At 40.7% G+C, this 24,553-nt stretch overlaps 1 protein-coding gene and 1 pseudogene across 6 annotated transcripts; both read right to left on the reverse strand.

The window, feature by feature from the left end:
• Nucleotides 1-1,820: 1,820 nt before the first annotated feature.
• On the reverse strand, nucleotides 1,821-14,314 carry ZNF329 (zinc finger protein 329). 6 transcript variants are annotated; one of them, XM_037047640.1, is made up of 5 exons: nucleotides 14,241-14,314; nucleotides 11,382-11,512; nucleotides 10,140-10,230; nucleotides 8,051-8,130; nucleotides 1,821-3,532 (listed from the first exon to the last, which is right to left on the reverse strand). In XM_037047640.1, the coding sequence occupies exon 5, from the start codon at nucleotides 3,514-3,516 to the stop codon at nucleotides 1,897-1,899; it is 1,620 nt and encodes a 539-aa protein (XP_036903535.1). In that variant the 5' UTR covers nucleotides 3,517-3,532; nucleotides 8,051-8,130; nucleotides 10,140-10,230; nucleotides 11,382-11,512; nucleotides 14,241-14,314; the 3' UTR covers nucleotides 1,821-1,896. The 6 variants fall into 6 exon arrangements, 5 of the variants coding, with proteins under 5 accessions (XP_036903535.1, XP_036903537.1, XP_036903536.1 ...); XR_005066728.1 differs by lacking the exon at nucleotides 1,821-3,532 and adding an exon at nucleotides 6,976-7,011; XM_037047642.1 differs by lacking the exon at nucleotides 10,140-10,230.
• A 5,255-nt stretch (nucleotides 14,315-19,569) lies between these two features.
• On the reverse strand, nucleotides 19,570-20,035 carry LOC118988220 (HAUS augmin-like complex subunit 2; annotated as a pseudogene).
• Between the last annotated feature and the right edge of the window lie 4,518 nt (nucleotides 20,036-24,553).

Below are 24,553 nucleotides of genomic sequence, written 5' to 3' on the forward strand. Positions count from 1 at the left end.
ACTCCCCGTTTGCTGAGGCTACCCATTCCTCCACAGTGATACCCCCTCACAACCCAAGTCCCAGAGAAGGAAATTATTATGTCCTGGGCCCTGGATGCTCAGATTCTAGAGCAGCTTCTCCGTGGCTGCCCAGCAGCTTGCCTTACGGCTGCCACGGGACCCTGATCTAGTCCCTTCTGGTAAAAAAGACCCAATTCATGTCTTTTTGACTTCACCTTTTATTGCTTATCAAGTTATTATAGCAACAATGTGTTTGTAAGAGAAAAAAATCATACACAATTGCAGTTCCTTAAGAAAACCACATTTATTTCTCCATGATCAACGTCCACTCTACAACCACATGTAAATATACCTTCACATGACTGTCATAACAGCAAATCTCCTTTATGCCACTGTTTTGTTGTCGCCTGCCATATTATAACATTTCAATATGGGAATAAAACCTTTAGAATTATGCTTCAGCACAGAACAAATCAGAGGTGTCCTAAGAGAACAACAGGGGAGAAAAGTAAACATAACTCAGTAATTTTGTTTCAACAACGAAAGCAGTATATCACATTTCTACAACAGCCCAGTTCCATCCTTGTACAAAACCACTTCAGTCTTAACGGGGATGATATCACTGCACATTCACAGCCTCTTCCAAGTGTCTCTTCTGAAATGAGTCCTCCGCACCTGGCAGGACTATAACACCAAAATACAACCAAACAGCAATCTACTCTAATTCTGTGCTTGCTGCTGTAGGGAGCAGGGTGGGAGACTCTCACCAGGGTATCTTTGCTGATACAGACAAGCAAATAAGAGCTCCTGCCAAAAGCTGCTCACTGGTTACATTCAATTCTGCTAAGAGTCTGCATATGTACAATATGGCAGACACTCCCAATTAAAGGATTCCTGGTACCAATTGGCTATAGAACACATTCACAGGTTCTTCCCAGTTTATGCACACTGATGCAGGAGCAGCTGGGTATCTCCAGAGAAGCATCTTCCTGACACCCACNTTGTTTCAACAACGAAAGCAGTATATCACATTTCTACAACAGCCCAGTTCCATCCTTGCACAAAACCACTTCAGTCTTAACGGGGATGATATCACTGCACATTCACAGCCTCTTCCAAGTGTCTCTTCTGAAATGAGTCCTCCGCACCTGGCAGGACTATAACACCAAAATACAACCAAACAGCAATCTACTCTAATTCTGTGCTTGCTGCTGTAGGGAGCAGGGTGGGAGACTCTCACCAGGGTATCTTTGCTGATACAGACAAGCAAATAAGAGCTCCTGCCAAAAGCTGCTCACTGATTACATTCAATTCTGCTAAGAGTCTGCATATGTACAATATGGCAGACACTCCCAATTAAAGGATTCCTGGTACCAGTTGGCTATAGAACACATTCACAGGTTCTTCCCAGTTTATGCACACTGATGCAGGAGCAGCTGGGTATCTCCAGAGAAGCATCTTCCTGACATCCACAGGTTTTATTCCAGTGTATGTGCTATCATGTTTGGTACAGGCTGATCATCCCTGAAGCCTTTTCCACATTTATTACCATTCTGTATTCCCTCCAGCAGTTTAGTGACTTAATGATATGGCTAAGGAATGTCTCACATTCAATTCACTGGATAGGGCAGAGAAACATTTAAAAATAAGTTTCTATATTTAAAAAACCATGTGTGTAATCATCCATGCAAAATTATGTACACATAAAGAGGTGGGGGAAGGATGGTCACCAGAATGTTGCTGAATGATGATTATCACGGGGGGGGGAGGGGGGCACTGCAAGTGACTTTTTTCCTTAAAAAATTTTTTTTGTACTGAGGGAAGAGCCTGTCCAAAGACACCTCTCCTTCACACAGGTTTTCAAGAGAATTCAGGAAATGAGTGTGCCCACATTCATTATGTGTCCATGGTACACTCTCCAGCATGTGTTCTTTGATGTCGGACCAAGGCTGAGCTCCTTCTGAACATTTTCCCACATTGAGGACACTGGCTGGGATCCTCCCTACTGTGCAGTCTCTGATGTACTGCAAGGTGGGAGTTCTGCTTAAAGGACTTCCCACACTCTGGACACTGGTACGGGGTCTCCTTGGTGTGAATTCTCTGGTGCTTGGTCAGACAGGAACTATCCCTGAAGGCTTTTCCACATCGACTACATTCATAGGGCTTCTCACCAGTATGAGTCCTCTGGTGCCGGATGAGGCCAGCAATGTTCCTGAAAAGTTTCTGACACTGGTCACAGCTATATGGCTTCTCACCAGTGTGAATTCTCTGGTGCCTGATAAGGTATGCGCTCTCAATGAAAGTCTTCCCACACTCTTTACACTCATAGGGCTTCTCCCCAGAATGAATTTTCTGATGTACAATGAGGTGAGAGTTACGATTGAAGGATTTTCCACACTCCACACATTCAAAGGGCTTCTCTCCAGTGTGAGTCCTCTCATGTTGGGTGAGGTATGAGCCATCCCGGAAAGCCTTTCCGCACTTGCTACATTCATAGGGCTTCTCGCCTGTGTGGATTCTGAGATGCACAGTGAGGTGGGAGATGTCTGTGAAAGGCTTCCCGCACTCGTTACATCTGTATGGTTTTTCCCCTGTATGAGTTCTTTGATGCAAAATCAAAGATGAGTTTCGGTTGAAGGTTTTTCCACATTCTAGACATTCATAAGGTTTCTCTCCGGTGTGAATTCTCTGGTGTTGTGTCAGAGCTGACCCATCACTGAAGGCTTTCCCACACTTACTGCATTTGTAGGGCTTCTCTCCTGTGTGGATTCTTTGATGTACACTCAGGTTGTAGTTCTTGGAGAAGGACTTTCCACACTCGTTACAGGTATAAGGTTTCTCTCCAGTATGAGTTCGGTGATGCAAAACAAGAGAAGAGTTCCGTTTGAAACATTTGCCACATTCAGTACATTTGTACAGCTTCTCTCCAGGGAGACTCCTCCTGTTTACATTAAGAGATGGATTTAAGGTAAAGATGCCCCCAAAGTCCTTGCCTTCATACAATTTCTCCCCTCTTTTTGTTATTTTTTGTTCACCAAGAGGAATGAAATTGTTGAAAGATTCAACACTTTCAGGGTATTTATAGGGCTTCTCTCTCATTTGATTTCTTCTAAGTTGTTGAATAACGTCCATGGAACGGCAGGAGGCTTTTCCACAGGCATCACTGTCACCAGTTCTCTTAGCTACAAAACTTTTCTGAGAACTGGGTAAAGCTGTGTCACAATCCAAACTTCTAACCTCTGAGTCATGTATATGGAAACTATTTGATGTAGGGATCCTCTGAGAAGGTAAAAGGTCTGAGCTTGCAAGCAAAGGCCTCCCAAGTCCAGGATAGTCACAAATTGCTTCCTGAGCCCCTGACTTTTCCCGACTTAAAGCTGATTGCCTCAGGTGTCCCTCCCAGTTCTTACAGTCCCAACTGTCACCTAGAATGGAGAAATGGAGGCCCTCTCTTGTAAACCCTTCCATTTCCACAACACAGGGTAGTTCTTCCTCAGGAATATTCTGAGCTGTCATTTTCACTCTCGTGCCCCTGGCTGAAAAGTGAAGAATGAAAAAGACAAACTTCAGTACATGAAGCTACGCATGGAACTATAATGAGAAATGATGCTAGGCAGGGACATATATTTTTTTAAGATTGATCTGAAAGAGGCAGAGAAACACTGATTTGTTGTTCCACCCACTCATGCATTCACTGGTTAACTCCTGCATGTGTCCTGAGAATCAAACCTGCAACCCTAGCACATTGGAATGACACTCTAAACAACTGAGCTACCTTCCAGAACTTCTCAAATTCATATCTATACAGGGGGTTATAAAATGAGAATCAAGTCAAGCACAAGTTCAAAGGCAGCCACACAGTCTTTATCCTCCTAAAGAAAAGGCAGGAGAGAGAGTATTGGGGGTAAATATCACCAACAGGATTAGCCTGCCATGTGAGAGACCAGAGACCAGGTGCCCTGCTCACACTGGGCTACCTTCTCAGCCACTGTGTGCTAGTCCCCATCACCCATGTAACAACCAGCACACATTCAAAGCTGTGAAGACACAATGTGTGTACGGCACTGGTGAATGACCAAGTCTGCCCCAGCTTGGTGGTCAGAGCTCTATCTTCAAGGATGGAATGGAGCACAGGCTGAGAGACCGCCCTGCAGGAACATTAGGAGAGTTAGATCATGTCTGAGGCTGGCTCTGAGCTGGAGAAGGGACAGTGATCCATAGGTGGCTGCCAGTGTCATCACTATTCTTAATCCTCCTGTAAGCACCCTTCCACACCTCCACTTCATGGTATCAAGAAAACTGGCTCTCCGTGTATTTTTTTAGGTACAATGATATTAATTGGACCCTTACCTTAGGAAAATTTTTTTTTTAATTCCAAGTGGATAAAGACCTCAAGTTCAAAATTTGAACTTAAAATCAAAGTTCAAATTTTGTAGGATACAAGTGGTACAAGTGGCAGGTAGAGAGAAAGTATTATAAAATATAAAAGAGACAAAGGAATAGTGCTGAGAGCTAAAAAGAATTTTTATAGAACAATACAAAAAAGAAAAAAAACTGGTTGAAGGATAGAAGGAGGCACTTCACAGAGAGAAAATATAAATGCCTTGAAAACATGGATATCTGCTCTTTCCCACCATCATTCAGGCAATTATAAACTGAAACTTTAAGAATGAACATCAAATATGTACATTTCGTATTTGAAATGTAAAAGTAAAATAAGGTGTGAACCTGGTTGGTGTGGCTCAGTGGACTGAGTGCAGAGCTATGCACCAAAGGGTCACTAGTTACATTCCCAGTCAGGGCACATGCCGGTACTGCAGGCCAGGTTCCCAGTAGGGGACACACAAGAGGCAACCACACATTGATGTTTCTCTCCCTCTCTCCTCCCCTTCCCCCTCTATAAATAAATAAATAGATAGATAGATAGATAAATAAATAAATAAATAATAAAATTAAAATAAAATAAGGTGTGAAAATATAAAGCTTGGGCAGCTCATGCGCTGCCCAATGGGAGAGCCAATGGGCACTGAGCATGGCCAGCTGCTTGGTGATCTGATAGTAGCTATCAAAACATATAAAATAGGTACATTCCTCTACCCAGTGATTCCACCTGTGTAGGGCTAACAAAACATCCAGCCAGAAAAGAATGAAGAAACAAGAATTCAAAAAAATGAGGAGACGCTTAGGAACCTCCAGGGTGTTGTTAAATGTTCCAACATTCGAATTATAGGGGTACCAGAAGGGGAAGAGGAACAGCCACGAGTGGAAAACTTATTTGAACAAATAATAAAGAAGACCTTCCCCAGTCTGGCAAAGGAAATAGACTTCCAGGAAATCCAGGAAGCCCAGAGAGTCCCAAAGAAGTTGGACCCAAGAAGGAACACACCAAGGCACATCATAATTGCATTAGCCAAGATTAAAATGAAGGAGAGAATTCTAGAAGCCACAAGAGATGAGGGGACAGTCACCTACAAAGGGGTTCCCATCAGACTGTCAGCTGATTTCTCAAAAGAGACCTTCCAGGCAAGAAGGGGCTGGAAAGAAGTATTCCAAGTCATGAAATCCAAAGACCTACACCTAAGATTGCTCTATCCAGCAAAGCTTTCATTTATAATGGAAGGGCAGGTAAAGTACTTCTCAGATAAGGTCAAATTCAAGGAGTTCATCATCACCAAGCCCTTATTATATGAAATGTTAAAGGGAGTTATCTAAGAAAAACAAGATAAAAACATGAACAGTGAAAGGACAGCAAACTCACAGTTATTAACAACCACACCTAAAACAAAAGCAAACTAAGAGGACAGCTAGATCAGAGGTGGAACCACAGAAATGGAGATCACATGGAGGGTTATCAGCAGGGGAGTGGGAGGAGGAGAAGGAGGAGAAGGTACAGAGAATAAGCAGCATAGGTGGTAGGTAGAAAATAGATAGGGGGAGGGCAAGAATAGTAGAGGAAATATAGAATCTAAAGAACTTGAGACACGTGGACATAAACTAAAGGGGGGGTGAGGTGTGGAGGGGAATGAAGGGGGGGAAATGGGACAACTGTAATGGCATAATCAATAAAATATATATTTTTAAAAAGTATGAAACAACAATAAATGTACATGGCCATGATGGCCAGATAAAGATGTTGCATCACAATATGTTTGTAACAGACATACCTAAACAAAAAAACAAAAAACAAAAAAACATAGAAAGTTTGGAAGAGACAAATGCTAACCAAAGATTTTATGACTCTTTGCTAACCAACACGAAGCAATGTCAGTCAAGATTATGAATCAAAATTAGCAGAAATCAGCAAACTCAACCATACTGGGAGGTTTTAATGAACCTCATTCAGAAATAGAAATTCAGAAAAACTGATTAGAAATGAGGGGAGTATGTAATCAGCCAGCCTGATTGCACAGCTTGATGAAGAGTGCAGTACCAACAATTAGAGCCAAACACTTTGCAAGCACAAATGGAACATTTGCTAATATTAGTCATAAACCAGGCCAAATAAAAAAAAGTTCAACAAACACCAGGCCACAGCCTCTTGACAAATGTGGTCCAGATAAAAACCAGTAACAGAAACAAAACCAAATACAAGAAAAACAGTATTTTTAAAAAACCTTATTTATTTGGAAAAAAATTATTTCTCAGTAATTCACAGATAAAGAGAAAAAAAATCTTGACAAACATTAGAAAATACCTAGAACTGAACAAACGATGAAATGGAACAACTCAAAATGTGTGGCAAATGAGGATGCAGCTAACATAGTTCCTAGGTGGAAAATATTGGCTTTCATGCTTACATTTAAAATAAAGTTTAGTGAGCTCACTGTTAAACTTAAGACTTAAGGAAGCCCTGGCCTGAATGGCTCAGTTGGTAGGTGTATCATCCCATAACTGAAGAATTGTGGGAACAATTCCCAGTCAGGGCACATACCTAGGTTGCAAGTTAGATCCCTGGTCCAGGTATGTACAAGAGGCAACCAATCAATGTTTCTCTCTCATATCAATGTTCCTCTATCTAAAAACAATGAAGACAAAAAAAGCCCTTGAATGAGAATTAAAAAAAACAAGACTTAAAGGAAAGAACCATGGAGTAAATGAATAGGAAATAGATGGTGATAATAAAGGTAAGAGAGAGAAAAAAGAGACAAAAAAAATAAAGATATGAGCAGAAATTACATGGCCTGAAAACATGGAGACAACCAAGATGATGAAGAAACCCAAAAGTCTGTTACCTAAAAAGACAAATTAAATAGATATGCATTTGGCAAGCCTGATCATTAAAAAAGAGAAAGTAGGTAGTGATATTAGTCGGGCAAAGGGGATTTAACTAAGGAACAGTAAAAAGTGATAATGCTGGGTTTATCCTAGCAATGCAAGGACGGTGGGACATTAGAACATCCATGGACAAAACTCCCATATTTTCAGATAAAAGTAGAAGACAGCCCCCTGAAACAAATCTCAATAAAGAGATCTGTATTCATAAAGCACTAATTTAAAGAAATCTCACCCAGACTCCTGATCAAAATGCTCCCAGACTAAAGTAGAAGGCCCTCTACCCTATGTCAATAAATTCAGAAAGTACTTTAAGGAAAGTTCTGATTCATGATGAAAATTATTAACAACCAAGAACGTGAAGAATTAAGGTAAATGTCACACCTAATAAGAAAATATAAGGACCATTCACTCTGAAGTGAAGACTAAGACCCCACATGTCTGCTGTATCCCCAGTATTCAGCAGTGATATCAAAGGGCCAGACGACCATGCCCCCTGGTGTCACTCCTAATGAAATGTATTCCTGAGCCTGCCTCGCCACCTTGCCGCATGTTCCCTATAATGAGCCCTTTGAGTAAACTGGGGCCTGGGTGACCTGTGACTGTCCTGTGAAAATAAGAAATGGAGAGCACCTCCTACAGGTCTATTGGGGGAGGATGCATGTGTGCATTTAAACAAGATAAGATAGACACACACAAAAGGATACCACTTTGGAAAACTTTTTAGACAAACAAAATATTTTGGAAGTGAAAATGTTAAAATGCCCTGGCAAGATACCTAGCAAAGATGAGATCATGAAGGTCTTAGGGGCATCAAGGAGAACAGGCCTTCAGGAGCAAAGGGAATGTCCATTTCATCTATAATAGACACGTTTACTGAAATAAGACTTATACACATAAACCACTAAGAAATACGGATGACCGACCAAACGGTAGAAAAGATCTGCAAAGCACACATCTGATAAAGGATTTATGCACAGAAGATATAAAAGCACATGAAAAGTTCATCAACATCACTTCTGGTCAACCAAAAAAAATCTCCCAGAAAATAACAAGTGTTGTGAGGAAATAAAGAAACTAGAACTCTCACACACTGTTGGTGGGAATGTAAAATGGTATAGCTGCTTTGGAAAACAGTCTGTTTCTTGAAAAGTTAAACACAGAGTCATCATATGACCCAGCAATTCCACTCCTAAGTATCCATTAAAAAAAATGCAAACATGTCTACAAATAAACCTGTATCATGAATAGCAGCACTATTCATGATAAACAAAAAGTAGAAACAATTCAAATAAATGTACATTAACTGACAGGTGAATAGCTAAACAAAATGTGGAAATCTACATAATGGCCCTGGCCGGTATGGCTCAGTTAGTTGGGCACTGTTACACAAAACAAACGGTCACAGGTTTGATTCCCAGTCAGGGCACGTGCCTAGGTTGCAGGTTCAGTCCCAAGCCGGGGTATGTACAAAGGCAACCAATGTTCCTCTCTCACGTCAAAGTGTCTCTCCCTCTCTTTCTCCCTCCCTTCTCCTCTAAAAATAAATAAGTAAAATATTTTTTAAAAATAAAAAGAAATCCACATAATGGAATATTCTATTATTCTTCAGTCCTAAGAAGAAATGAAGTACTGATACATACTTCAATAACACAGATAAACCTTACACATGTTATGCTCAGTAAAAGAATGATACATTATATGATCCCATTTATATTGTGTTCAAAACAAGTAATTCCATAAAAATTTAAAGACTATTTATAGTTGCCAGGAGCTGGGGAAAAGCAGGGAATGGGGAATGAATGATAATGGGTATGAGTTGTTTTCTTGGTCTGATAAAAATGTTCTGAAATTACAGTAGTGATGGCTGCAAAACTTCATGAATATACTGAAAACTACCAAATTATAAACTTTGGATGAATTGTGTATTATATGAATTATATCTCAATAAAGCTGTAAAAAGTAAATTTATACCTTCAAGAACAATGTTAGTGATGCTAAGTATCGACATACACCCTGTAAGAGACGAATCTCCCCCAGCCAGACCTGCAGCACTTCCCCTTGGCAGTATCCCCTGGGGGCCTCTGGCAATCTGTAGGTGTTAGGCTGTCACAAAGATGGAACCAGGGGAACTCCTGACATTGGATGGGCCTAGGCTGGGGAGGCAGATATGCTTCCATACCTGGAACTGTCCCACACGATGTCCAACCATCCTGTGTCCCACAGACCCTACAGGTATCATCCTGGGGTACTTCAGAACAGAACAATACTGCGTGTATTATAAGATATTATGAAAAGGGTGCTTTTGTTAAGAAGGAAGCTAATAGAAAGTCCAGATATTGCACTAAATTCATGAACTCATTCCCCATTCTTCACCTCCCTCCTTGACAAAACTGGCCATTCCAAATACACCCTCAGGCATTGAGGATGTGAGTGCCACAGTGAGGTTATTGCAAAAAGAACAAACGGAACAAAAAGACCAAAACAAAGCAAAACAAAAAAGAAATGATGACCAGGGGTACATTAGGATTGACTTGGGGAAAATAGTATTAAAGCAGAGCTTTTAATGCAGGAATCACACTGAATCGCATTAGTTGTTTGTTTAAAAAATGTCTCAGGAGCATTTGAGATCTTGCTCTAGAGCATATGTCATCAGTTTAGCTCAAACTTCTAAAAATTCTTAAAAATAAAAAATTAAGAAATAAAATATCTCACATTATTTCCCTTATATGTATTTGTATATTACTGTTTTTAGCAATACAATAATGTAAAAATTACATTGTAAAAATTTCACCTGGCCCTGACCAGTGTGGCTCAGTTGGCTGGGCATGGTCCAGCAAAGCAAAAGGTCACTGGTTTAATTTTACCTGGGTTTCGTGTTGGGTTTCTGGTTAGGGTGCATGCAGGTGACAACTGATCAATGTTTCTCTCCTTCTTTCTCCCCACCTTCCCCTCTCTCTAAAAGAAAAAATAAATAAAATCTTTACAAAAATTCATCTTGATGCTGTTCACATATTTTGGGGGTCAATGTATCCCTCCCACTCATCCATAGATCCTTTTCTTGAATGTCTACTATACCACTTCTCCGAAGCCCTAGTATTACTAGTTTTCCCCAGCCTGTCCTTCTATTCCCCGTGCCCATTGAAGGTGTTTTCCAAGGCTTTCTACACACTGAATGTTGCCCCAGCACATGCTGACACATCAAGTCTAGAGAACTTTCTGTAATAAATTGTCCTGATGCTGTTCTAGGTCATAACACAGAGGGTGACTACCTGTGGATACAAACCCAGCTCATCTGGACACCCTGGGCTACCTTGTAGTGTAAGTACTCAGAACCCACTCCCACCAAGGTACTATGTTTCTTCCTTTTCTCCTTAATATGCCCGGTCTAGATCCATTTCTCCAATATTCACTGTTCCAGCAGCATCCACCCTTACCTTACCTCATTCAATTTCACTGAAGACAATAAATTCTTGACTATTCTATTTCTCTTAATCCAAATCTAGTCTCCAGCACCAGACTACTTCCTATGTCATACGGTGGATGTACCCAAGCATTTAAATATAAACACATATATTTTAATACAAATGCCTTTCTTTGTATTGACTCTTTTTTAAATTGACTCTTTAGGTGCACATAGGACTTTAGAATTTTTGTAATTATGTAGCTATGCAATATTATCTATAAAATTTCTTTCAGACTGGTAAAAGGCACATTGCAAATTTGATCATAAAGAATGAGCATTACCCAAAAATAAACTCAAAGTGATTGCCTAGGACTAAATAGAAGAGAGAAGAGTGACTGCTAATGGACAGAGGCTTTCTTTTCAGGGATGATAAAAATCTTCTATTGCCCTGTCCAGATAGTTCAGTTGGTTAGAACGTCATCCCAATAGCCAAGATTGTGGGTTTGATCTCAACCACTGAGCCACAACTGCCAGGGTTAATACAGCATTTTTTTTTTTTTAAAAAAAGCAGGTTTTGAGTTTGTCAGGGTCAAAACCACTGGCCTAGACCCCATCTGGCACAATTCTGGACCTAAGACTTCATGAGGTAACAGTTTTATAAGATATGCCAAGGTTGTGTAGAATTCTATTCCCAGGCACTCACCTCTGAGGGGCTTTATCCCCAATCTCCAGGAGCATGAAAAGAAATCCACTTAGGACCAGTGCCTGGATGTTTGAAATCAAGAGCTGCCAGACCTCAACTGTACAAGACCGTATGCATGGTCCCTGCCATCTCTGTGGACCAAACATGATAATAATGTTTACTTGTTCAAATAATACATTTTTGCAAAGATTTTATTTATTTATTTACAAAGAGAGGGAAAGGGAAGGAGAAAGAGAAAGAGAGAAAGAGAAATGATTAGTTGCCTCTTAAATATCTCCAACTGGGGTCTCAGCTAAAAACCCAGACATGTGTGCCCTGCCTGACTGGGAATTGAACGGGCAGCCTTTTGGGTCACAGGCCAGCACTCAATGCACTGAGCCACACCAGCTGGGGAAATGAAGCATTCTTTAACAAAAATAGATTCTTATCTACCAAATTTATCCCTGTCCCAACAAAGTCAACTCCCTGACTACCAATTGTGATAAAGTCTGACTTCATTTTTGATGACTGACTATTAACAGCTTTCAAGCACCTCTCCACCCTGTCACCTCCTTCTACCCCACATCTAGGCAAGCTTATGAGAAAGCCTGAATACTTTCTCCTTGGAGTTAGCACTAAGTTCAAACCATGTAAGCCCCAAGCAAGGCAAGGCCACCCTCATGCCAGCTCTACTCTGGAATCACAATAAAAGCCCAGCCAGACTCCTTTTCCTGCTCTCTCAGGCTATTTTCAGATTACTTTGAGAATACCCTGGTCTCTAAAGGAAGCCTCATCACGTGAAAAATCAAACTTTTATCCTCTTGGGGGTGTATGTGTAAAATATATGCAATGAATGTATATATTAGTACTTGAGACAAGGAGAAAAGAAAGGTAAAGCTTATGTAGCAAAGTGTTAACTTGAGAATCTGGATGGTTTTACAAGTGTTCGTTGAACTATCACTGCAATTTTTCTGTAAGTATGACACTTTTTAAAAGACTTTATTTATTTATTTATCTTTAAAGGGGAAGGAGAGAGGGAGAGAAACATCAATGTATGGTTGCCTTTTGTGCGTCCCCTGCTGGTAGTTGGCCTGCAAGGAACTGGCCTGCAACCCAGGCATGTGCCCTGACCGGGAATCGAACCGCGATCATCTGGTTCGCAGGCCCGTGCTCAATCCACTGAGCTACGCCAGCCAGTGCTTTTTTTTTTTTTAAAGTATGACACTTTTAAAAACAAAAAGTTGGGCTATGGCTGGTGTAGCTCAGTGGATTGAGTACGGGCTTATGAACCAAAGGGTCACCCATTCAATTCCTGGTCAGGGCACGTGCCTGGGTTGCAGGCCCACTGCAGGAGGCAGGAGAGGCAACCACACACTGATATTTCTCTTTCTTTCTCCCTCCTTTCCCTTCTTTCTAAAGGTAGATAAATAAAACCTTTAAAAATACAATAAATAAATAAATAAATAAAAAGTTGGTCCCAGACAAGAAATAAGGGAGTTCATCACCACCAAACCAGTATTACAAGAAACGTTAAAGAGACTTCTTTAAAAAAAAGAAGAAAATAATAGATACATATCCATCAATAATTACTTTAAATGTAAATGGATTAAATAGTCCAATTAAAAAACATGGAGGTTTTCCCTGATGAGTGTAGCTCAGTTGGGCCTCCTCCTGCCAAGTGAAAAGGAGTTGGTTGGATTCCCAGTCAGGGCACATGGCTGGGCTGTGAGCCAGGTCCCCAGTTGGTGGTGTGTGAGAAGCAAGTGATGATGTTTCTCTCACACATTAATGTTTCTCTCTTTCTCCCTCCTTCCCCTCTAAAAATAAATAAATAGAATCTTTTTTTAAAAGTTGGGTGGGAAGGGAGAGGAAACAAGCAATAGAATGGAGGGAAGTAACTTGCTGGGGGGTGGGGGGGAACCGACACCAAACAAATAAAGGTTTGGTATTGAAAACATTTTCACAGGCCCAAGTGCCTAACGACCAAATTTTTAAATAGGCGAAGAATAAGGGATCTTACTGGGGTGATGGTAATTTTGAGAAAGGTTTGGGTTGCATTTGTCAAAACACATGCAATTTTGCCTCAAAATTTTACGAAAGCAATAGTAATGAACTCCAGCTGAAGTCAAGTACAGTGAGGGGAAAGCGCGGTGGTATGTGCCATTTAATTTAAATGTATCCCTAAAAATACTTAATGGATGGGTTAAAGGATGGATAAGGGGAAATAGGAGATACAGCGAGTATAAATGTGAATGAGTCGCTATAAGGTCGCACGAGAATTTCAACTTTTCTACACGTATGAAAACTTTTACCCTGAACTACTGGAGAAAGAGAAGCTAAGGAAATGAATTACTAAAACCAAGGAAGAGAGAAAAAGTAGAACGGCCACAAAATCCAAAGGTGAAAAATGCGGCCCTCACTGGGAAACGCACCAAGACCGGACTTCGTAGATGTTAGGTGGGGAATGGGGAGAAAGGCGGCTGGCACCACGGCCCTCCCGCCACCCGGCAGCAGAGAAGAGGTGGAGGGGGTCGCCGCTGCGGCGCGGCCAGGACAAGAGGCACGCCCGCGCGAAACTGTCCCTGAGGAAAGGACAGCAGATACGAGCGTGGAACGGCTAAGTTCCGCGAAGAGACGGATGTAGGCCAAGAGGAAACCTAACATCCAGAGCGGTACCCTCACTGGGCGGGAGGCGTCCGCCCTCGCAGGGGCATCCTCGCAGGAGAGGGCGGCCGCGCCCCGGCTTATCCCCGCCGTCTGGGCCGACCGCGCCCCGAAACCCAACGGGCCGCTCACGACCCACCGGGACCCGGCGGACACAGACACTCCCCGCAGGAGGAAACTGAGATACCGAAATACATAGGGCTTGATGGGACTCACCTCCAGCGAGAAGGCAGCGGCGGTGGCCATATTCCGGCGAGTGCGCGTGCGCGAGCCTAGACTTGACTGTGCGCGTCCCTGGAGGCCCCGCCCCGCCTAGCGCCGAAGAGGGGAACCTTCCGACTCTTCTCTGCAGCCCCGAGCTGCGGATCATCAGTTCCCTAGGCCAGAGCAGGGTTCTGCGGGCTGGGCACCCCACTTTTACCTCCCGCGCAGCTGGCTTTGATCCGGTCCGCTCCACCGCCCAGCGCGCGCGTCTCCAGGACAACGTAGTCCGAAGGGCTGTTCCTCCTCCTCCACTTATTGATGTACATATGGACTCGAGGATATTTTTCTTCCTATGGTTTTAATTCAATGCCATTATTATTGTAGGCCCTTATTTTTGTTTACGGCGCAGTTTGCCAAAATGATTCCATACCATACTTTTTTATTTGGAGAAAAATATGTTAAAATTCCGAGAATTGGACCTCGTTATTATTGGCAATGTAATTGTTTACTTATAAATCAAAGCAGAAGCTACACGTTTTAAATTGGTAGAACGGTTAAATAACGATTTTTAAATGATTTTAGGTAAAAGATTAACATATAAATCAATGTATGTGTTTTATGGGGAAAAAAAATCAATGCATAAATATCAATAGCCCTGATTGGTGTGGCTCAGTGTATTGAGCGCTGGCAGGTCGCGGGTTCAATTCCCTGTCAGGGCACAGGGTTTCAGGCCAGGCTCTGTGAGAGGCAACCAATTGATTCTCCAAAATATTGATCTTTCTCTTCCTCCCTTCCCATCTCTCTAAAAATAAATTAAATATTTAAATATCAGTAATAAGCAGTTAAAATTTGCTTTAAAAATAAATATCAATTTTATGTATGTATAAAATAATTCCAGTAAGTAATTTGTATATGTTTTTTTAAAAAGGCAATGAATATACCCATACTTTATTACATCCAAGGTTAATGTCAAGGGTGAACAGCAGTACTCCCAGAGTACCTCAGGCTGGGTCTGAGGCCCAGGGCAACATGACAGTATTTCCCAGCACAACTTAAGTTAAGGGTGAGAAGACAACTCTCAAAGAATCTCCTCCAATATACATTTTTTATTCTAAAGGGAAAAACATTAACTTTACAGTGTAGAAACCTGGCAGGTACCACCTTAACCATCACTATTGAACTCTTGCCCAAAATGCAACACCTTAATCTAATCATAAAAACACTTGACCAAGCCAAACTAAGAGACAGTCTACAAAATAACTGAGCAGTATTCTGCAAAAGTGAAAGACATGAAAGACAAGGAAAAACAACAAAATCAAGATGATAAAAACTTTAAAAAAAAAGACACGGAAAGACTGAAGAACTGTCACAGAGTGGAGGAGACTAAGGAGATGTGGCAAATAAATGCAATGTGGGATCTTGGAACAAAAATACACATTAAGGGAAACAAAATTCAAATAAAGTCTATAGTTTAGACATTAAGATTGAACCAATTGGTAATTTCCTAGTTTTGATAATTACATCATGGTTACATAAAATGTTAACATTAGGGGAAACTGGTGAAAGGTAACAGGAACTTTCTATTTTTGAGACGTTTCTGTAAGAGTAAAACTATTTTTTAAATAATTTTATTTATTTATCTTTAGAGGGAGGGAAGGAGAGAGGGAGAGAAATATCAATGTATGGTTGCCTTTCATATGTCCCCTGCTGGGAACTGGCCTGCATCCCAGGCATGTGCCCTGACTGGAAATCGAACTGTGATCATCTGGTTTGCAGTAAAACTATTTTTAAATTTAAAAATCCAGGAAGAGAGCTCCAGTCCTATATTCATATAAAAATAAGTCCATGTAGTAAGCAAAAGATTATAAGTACTGTGATACAGTTTTCATAAAAATAGTATAGGAAAAGAATTGAGAGGCCAAATGATACCAAGTATGGGGAGTTGGTGTCCATTGTTCCTTTGAGCGATTTTTATGTACCTATCTCCTTGCCTGATGCTTTAAGGACAGAAATGTCAGACTTTTTGATACTGTCCCACAGGCCTCTTAAGCTCTGTTAATTATTTTCAGTGTTCTTATTCTGCCCAGTGGTTTATGATGGGGCAAATCACAACTTAATGAAGTTTGTTAATAGTGTTGTTCCAGAGCAGTGTTAAAGTCTCCAACTATAATTATGGACCTAGTTCTCTTTTAATTCTACCAGTCTTTGCTTCATTTATTTTGGAACTCTGTTTCCAGTGCAATCATGTTTAGGATTATTGCATCTTCTTGCTGAATTTCACCTTTTATAATTATATGATATCCTTCCTTATTCCTGGTAATTTTATTTTCTCTGAAGTCTATATTGTCTGATAATAACATAGCCATTTAGGCTTTCTTTGGATTAGTTTTGGCCATTTATATTTTTTCATACTTTAACTTTTAACCTGCCAATATCATTGTATTCGAAGTTGGATTCTCATAGATACCATAGAGTTGGGTTTGTTTTTGTTTGTTTTTTAAATGTAATCTGACACTTCCTATTTTTTAATCACTGTGTTTAGATCATACACTTTTGGGAGAGGAGTATTTGAGTTTATTTGCCAAGGTATGTGCTGGATGTCCTATGTCCCACATGGCCACAGAGATGTCATCCTGATGATCTTAGGTCCCAATAGGCTTCTTTTTTGAGAGATAATTTATGTACCACAAAATGCACAAAGTTTACATTTACAGTTTGATGAGTACATCACACACTTTAAAAAATTTTTTTTCACCTAAGGATGTTTTCTAAAATATTTTTAAAAGATTTATTTATTTAGGGGGGGTGGGCTGGGATGAGAGTAAAAGACAGAAAACTGTACTTGAGCAATAATTAAATTAAAAATGCTTTAAAAATTTAAAAAAGATTTATTTATTTAGAGGGGAGACAATTTCAGGGGAAAGCGTGAAGGGTTTGCTGGAACAAGTATAAAAGACACATGGACAATAACGGGGGGGGTGGAAATGGGAGGGAGGTGGGGAGGGCTGGGGAGTGGGCTGGGGGAGACAAAACTGTTCTTGAACAACAATTAAAATTTTTAAAAAGATTTTATTTATTTTTAGAGAGGGGAAGGGAGGGAGAAAGAGAGAGAAACATTGATACATCATTAGGCTGCCTTTTGTACACCCTTATTGGGGTCTGAACTGACCACCTTTTATCTGCAAGCCCACAGGCCAGCACTCAATCCACTGAGCCACAACAGACAGGGCCAAGAAAGGAGGAGAAACATTGATGTGAGAGAGAAACATTGACTGGCTGCCTCAGGTACAAACCCTACCCAGGGATCAAATTGCAACCTATGTTTGTGCCCTGACTAAGAAACAAACTGGCAAGATTTGGGTACATGGGACTACAGTACAAGCAACTGGGCAAGCCGGCCAGAGCTAGATCATTCACCTTTAATGTAATTATTAATAAGACTGAGTTTAGGCCTATTATTTTATTGTTTGTTTTCTGTTTGTCCCTTGTTTTTTGTTCCTCTCTTCCCCTTTTTCCTGCCCTCTCTGGTTAGTTGAGTATTTTACAGCATTCCATCTTAGTTTATCTACTGGCATTTTAGCTATATAGCTTTGTATTATTTTTAGTGGTTCTTCCAGGGATTATGCACATATCTAACTTTTCATAGACTACTTAGCATTAATTCTTAAACTACAAGTAAAATATAGATGTCCTACAATCATATCAGATTCTCTTACACATATGTAATATATGTACATACATTGAAAAACTCCCAATGTTATGACTTTTGTTTTAAACATTCACACATATTTCAATGAATTTCAGAGGAGCAAAAGTTATTATACTTACCAAAAAAGTTATATTTCTGCTGCTCTTCCTTCATTCCTCAAGTTTCATTTATCCTTCTGGTATCATTTCCCTCCAGTCTGAACAACTTCCTGTAGCATTTTTTACAGAAAAGGTATACTGGTGATGAATTCACCTGAGAATACTCTTTTTTTTTTTTTTGCTTTTGTTGTGTTGTTTTGCTTTATTCCTGAAGGATATTTTTTGCCAGATATAGAACTTTCACTTGACATGGAAATTCCTCTGTGGTCAGAGCAGGATTTCTCAAGTGCTGTACACTAGAGTCAGCCTTTTCTGTGAGGATCATGTCTGGGTTCAAAACTGCACCTTGGGAGTCGGGGTGGGGCTCATATTTTGTCCTTCAGTTTGAAGATCAACGGATCGCTAGGATTCTCTGTCTCCTGCGAGGGGACAGGTGAGGACAAAAACGGGTTCTGTGGAAAGCAACCTCACAGGATGATCTGATGACAAATGCCTATCCAGGCAGGTGGGTTGTCACACCCCGAATGTTTAATATCTTTAGTGAAAGGTTTATCTTCACCTTACACAAGCACTGTGCATTTTCTGAGGCTTTGAAAGGTGTCTTTTCAGTCTTTGGCCATACCACCCTGAATTTGCCCGATCATGTCTGAAATGTGTCTTTTCAGAGCCTTCTCATCTTCCTGTAATCTTATCTTCTCAGCTTTATTTCAAATGCCTAAAAGATGCTACAAACCGTCATCTCAGAAGTAGAAGTTTTCTTAATCAGTTGAGATCTTGCTTCCAGGCATATCGTGTTTGGCTCGAATAACATTTTTCACAAATTCTCTACAGGTCCAGAGGTTCTTATGTCCACACAGCACTTGAGCTATTCCTCGGGGAGGGGAATGCTGTATGTAAATATGAGAAGAAAGATGCGCACAAATGTCCAAGAGCCAGGGGTGCCTGTCACCAGCGGTCCTTCCCCTTCAGAGATTGGGGGTCTTGCAGGAACATGGGTCAGACCAGTACCTAGGGAGGCACCTGGCCAGAAAGCAGAATCTGGCAGAAGACCCCACTCACTGGCAACTGATCCCCTCTCCGTGCACCGCCTATTCCCGCTATTCCCATTAGCCTGGTCGGCAGTGCCCTCTAGCGACATAAGAGGAATGACAGGGGTTGCAGATGTCAAGGTCCTTAAGGCACTCACAAGGGGGCTTGAAAGTGACCTCACAGATTAAAGGTCATCCGTGGGACTCAGACTCGAGCAACAACAGTTCAAGAGCCTGAGACCCATTATAGTGCGATTCACACTTACTTTTTTATTTTTTGACATCCATGAGTTTTATTAAAAAGTGGAATGAAAATATATGAAAAACAAAGGAAAATTTAGTTCTGTCTTGATGAACTTGGAATCTTAGTACTTCAATATAGAAAGGGTTTCTTTTAGTATTGCTAGCAGCAAAGCCTATAAATACCCATGTTACCATTGACTAGAAATGTGCTGTTCATGACTACACATAGTTAAGCAAAAATGAGCAGTTGAATCACTTGGCCATTAATGGTTTGGACATGAACTTTTTTTAATTTTTATTTTGGACATTAACTTAGAAGTAAAAGTTAAAGAAAGTGACATAGCACCCTCTTTGTGAAGATAATTTTCTTCAGCTAATATCTTGAGGATACAGAGAAAATTTCATTTTGTTGTTCTCACCACTTGAGTACATTCTCAGCCAGTTTTTCTGTCTCAGTCACCAAAATATCCACCTTTCTTAAATCCTTACTCATTTTCTTTGGATCTGCATCTAAATGGGGGATAATTCGAGTTGTTTCAAGGTGGGTTTCTTATCTCTCAATAAAAGTCACTGCCAACTCCAGCAAATGTACTATGCATCTGTGATAAATATCTTAAAGGGGCAGGTTTTCCTGGCACAGGAATTTCAGTAGTCTTTGCCTGAGGGACTTCTCCTTCAGCACTGCTTCAAATGATCTTGCTTTCCATTGTGCATTCATTGATTGGTTCTTGTATGCACCCTGACTGGCCACCTTGGCATATCAGGATTGCCCAGTCAGGGCAACAGAGTATGACACTTCCTAGCCTAAAAGGAAAATCAACATCTACTAAGTCTTTTTCTAGTCTTAGAAATTCAATTTCCAGGATTTTATTTATTTGTTTGTTTTTGTTTGGTTGGTTAATTTCAGCTTGAATTTTTGGGATCCGATGTAGCCTGGAGAAGTTCACAAAGGAGGAAGCTGATTTCTTAGATATATTTTACATCTCCTGAATGACTAACCCCAAAGTTACAAAATGGCCCAGCAGTAGACCTTAGCTTTAGCATGTAAGCCTGGTCCCAAGGGTTGCCTGTAGTTGGTGGTTCACACTTTGAAGCTATGCGTGGAGAACTGACCATGACCTATAGGGGACAGTAGAGGACTATTTATCCCAAGACTGATTGACTTCAGGGCCACCCTAGCTATTCTTACTATAGAATTTTTTTTAATAATTAAAAATTTTTTCAATTACACTTGATGCACAATATTATATGCATTTCAAGTGCACAGCATAGTGACTAGAAATTTATACAACTTATAGCCCTGGCTGACGTGTCTCAGTATATTGAGCACTGGCCTGTGAACCAAAGGGTTGCTGGTTTGATTACCCACCTGGGCACATGCTTGGGTTGCAGGCCAGGTGGTACAAAAGGCAACCAATTTCTCTCCTGCTTTCTCCAGCCCTTCCCCTCTCTCCCTCTAAAAAACAAACAAATAAATAAATAGGAATTTATACAACTTATGAATTGATCAACTTGATAAGCCTAAAGATCATTTTTTAAATGCAAGTAAAAAATCAATAGATTACTTGTCTAGTAATTAATAAGAGATAATTTCCTCACCCAAAGACATGTGAACCTTAAAAAATATTGCATTTATTGGATTTACTTTTCCTCAACATTATATTAAGAGCATTTTCATGCCCTGGCTGGTGTGGCTCAGTGGCTTGAGCACTGGCTGGTGAACTGAAAGATCACCAGTTCAATTTCCGGTTAGAGCACGTGCCTGGTTTGCCAGCCAAGTCCCCAGTTGGTGATGTGTGAGAGGCTACCGATTGATGTTTTTCTCACTCTCTTTCTCCCTCCCTCCCCCTCTCTAAAAATAAATAAATAAATAAATAAATATTTTTTAAAAATAACATTTTCAAATGTCCAGAAACCTGAATAAAATAGAATTGTGCATCCAGCCCCTAGATAATATAATTCACATTTAACAACATGTGCTTTGTTACTGTTCACATAGCCATTTGGGGGTATATTTTGATGATAATTGAATGGGATTGAGAGACTATGGATTGAGACACAGCTTCTGCCTCAGATTAGCACAGCTTTCTAACTCCATAATTTAAGACAAAAGACTTCAACTCCATAAAACTCACCTTCATTATTTGAACACTGGAGTAATTAAGAGGATTGTGTGAGGATTGTATTTACTAATACAGTCATTTTTTTTGCTAATACCAGATTTGTTTCTGTGCATCTACTTGTAGATTAACACACATCTTTCGAATGCCTCTTTTCAGAAACTCCCTAATATTGGACTTGCTCTGAGCACAGTAAACCCTCAATGCAAAGTCGCTATTGTTGCTAAGGGACTTTTAGGAAGAACTTCTAGGAATGAAATTCCTAAGTGCTAGAGAAAATGGTATGAACATTTTATTATTTTATTTTTTTAGAGAGAGGAAGGGGAGGAAGAGATTTGTTGTTTCATTTATTTATGTACTTACTGGTTGATTCTTTTTTAAAGATTATTTATTCATAGAGAGAGGGGAAGGGAGGGAGAAAGACAGGGAGAGAACACTGGCTGGTGTAGCTCAGTGGATTGAGCCCCAGACTATGAACCACGGGTTTGATTCCCAGTCAGGGCACATGCCTGATGCCTGGTTTGAAGGCCTGGTCCTCACATCCTGGCTCTGGCCTATTAGTGCAAATATTGGTACTTGACCATTCACAGCCCTCCTCTAGAAGTTCAGCTAGGAACATAGAAACTGGGGCCCATCAGTCATAGTGCTAGCTCTTTCGTAAGCTATTTTAAAAATGGACTGAATCTGGAGGCTTTCGACTTCTGACTCCTAGATTAAAACAACAAACATCTAGCCAGCATAATATGATTATCTCTGTTGGAAGGCTGATACTGTATTCTGTTCATTTCTTCCTTTATATATAATAAAACCCGCAAGAACTCCAAATAAAGTAAAATAAAATAAAATAAATATCTCAAGCATGAGAAGGAGCCAGCATATGATGAACTGGGAAAGAGAATGTTTAAAAAATTGTATTGATTTTTAGAGAGAGAGAGGGTGAAAAGAGAGAAATATTGATTTGTTGTTCTATTTTTTTAATGCATCCACTGATTGATTTTTGTATATACCCTTACCGGGGATGAAATCCACAACCTTTCAGTTTACAGGACAACACTCTATGAACTGATCTACCCAGCCAGGACGGAAGGAACATTTTGGCAGAATAAGAAGCACTAGCAAAACATCTGTGGTGGAAAGAACATGGTGCAACCAAGAAACTGAAGTTCTGACTGGTGTGGCTCAGTAAATTGAGCGCTGGCCTGTGATACAAGGGATCGCCAGTTTGATCCCCATGAGGGCACATGCCTGCATTGCTGGCCAGATCCCTAGTTGGGGCCATGCTAGAGGCAGCCAAGGGATGTTTCTCTCATACATCAATGTTTCTCTCCCTCTCTTTCTATAAGTAAAATTTTTTAAAAAATAAAGAAACTGAAGATGAGCCCTGGCCAGAGTGGTTCATTTGGTTGGAGGGTCGTCTAGTAAACTGAAAGGTTGTAGATTCGATTTCCAGTCAGGGAACATATCTAGGTTGTGGGTTTGATCCGCGGTCAGGATGCATATAGACGGCAAATGATTGAAGCTTCTCTCTCACATCGATGTTTTTCTCTTTCTTTGTCTCTCCTTTCCTCTCTCTCTAAGTACAATGAGAAAATACCCTGGGGTGAAGATAAAACAAAAAAAGAAACTGAAGATGACAAGGAATTAGGCGCATGGGAGTAAAGGGGAAGAGGATTAACACATACGAATTGGCAGTCACAGTGCCCACTTTGGCAGCTCACATACTAAAACCGAGTCAGTACAGAGAAGACTGGCATGGCCACTGCCCAGGGCTGAACTGCAAATTCGTCCCTTAAGAAAAGGTGGCGGTTATAAAAATAGTCCTGGGGAGCCCTGGCTGGTGTGGCTCAGTGGACTGAGCACGGGCCTGCGAGCCACACGGTCGCGGTTCGATTCCCAGTCAGGGCACATGCCTGGGTTGCAGGCCAGTTCCCGGCAGGGGATCCACGAGAGGCAACCATACATTGATACTTCTCTCTTTCTCTCCTTCCCTCTAGAGATAAATAAATAAAATCTTAAAAAAAATAGTCCTGGGGATGTGAAGTACAGCACAGGGAGTATAGTCAATGATATTTTGTGGGATATAGAAGTGTCTAGTCACTATCTTGTATACCTGAAACTAACACAATATTATATGTCAACTGCAATTTTTTGTATGGGGGACAAATTTCTGGCAGCTATTTGGTCAGAAGCTTTGGAAATGTGGAAGTTGGCAGTTAATAATCTCGACTTGGAAGTTATCTACATAGCTGTCAAGAATGAAGTGGTGAGGGGTGCAAGTGACTTCGGACCATCAGTCCACATGTAGCCATGGCTCTCCCATGCCACATGCTGAGACTGAAGGGATAAACAAAACAGAGACATGGTATTTTCTATATTTAGCCATTGGCAAGTGGAGGTGGATATTTTACCAAAAAAAATGATAAATACTTAAGAATAATGCAAAACCATTGGTTAAGCTTAAGCAGGAAAATGAGATGATCTGGTTTACATTTCTGAAGGATAGCTCAGGATGAATGGTGAGCTGGGGCATGAGCGGAATGGATGACAGTTAAAGTAGTGCAGTGACTCCAAGCAGGACACGGCAATAGAAACAAAAAGAAGATTGATTTGATGTATATTTAAGGTGGACTCAAAGTCTGGTATTGATTCAAAACTGGTGAAGGTGTCCTTGCCACTGGCACAAACTACTGGGTTGATGAGATGCCACCACTGACAGGGAAAAGTTGGGGCAAGAGCAGGTGGAGATGTGGAATTACTATTCAGCTTTGACAGGTTGTGGTTGTACAGTCAGCTGAGATTCCCAGTAGGCAGCTGAATGTGTCCAACACCAGAATCTGGAAAGAAACCATGGAACTACCATTCATCAATGTTCAGATGGTGTTTGAATCCAGGGGAATGCAACAGATCACATTGGTAGGAGAAAGAAGAGAGCTCAGAATCAGTCCCCAAAGAATTGGTGTCCAAAAAGCATCTGGAAAAGGAGAGTTCTGTTCACTGCTCAACTACTCATTATAGGGCAGATTTGAAAATGAGTCTGCTTTCTCTCTTAATCTCACTATTTTCTCTCCAGGAGTTTTTCTGTAAACACTTAATTCTATGTTTTTTAATCCTTACCTGAGGACTTCCT

Source organism: Sturnira hondurensis, unplaced genomic scaffold, assembly GCF_014824575.4.
Source record: "Sturnira hondurensis isolate 20B ecotype Veracruz unplaced genomic scaffold, ASM1482457v3 Scaffold0006199, whole genome shotgun sequence".
In the NCBI taxonomy this organism is placed as follows: Eukaryota; Metazoa; Chordata; class Mammalia; order Chiroptera; family Phyllostomidae; genus Sturnira; species Sturnira hondurensis.

Coding starts and splice junctions, on each gene's coding strand:
- ZNF329 (XM_037047641.1), bottom strand. CDS start 3,516: ATGACAGCTCAGAATATTCCTGAGGAAGAACTACCCTGTGTTGTGGAA.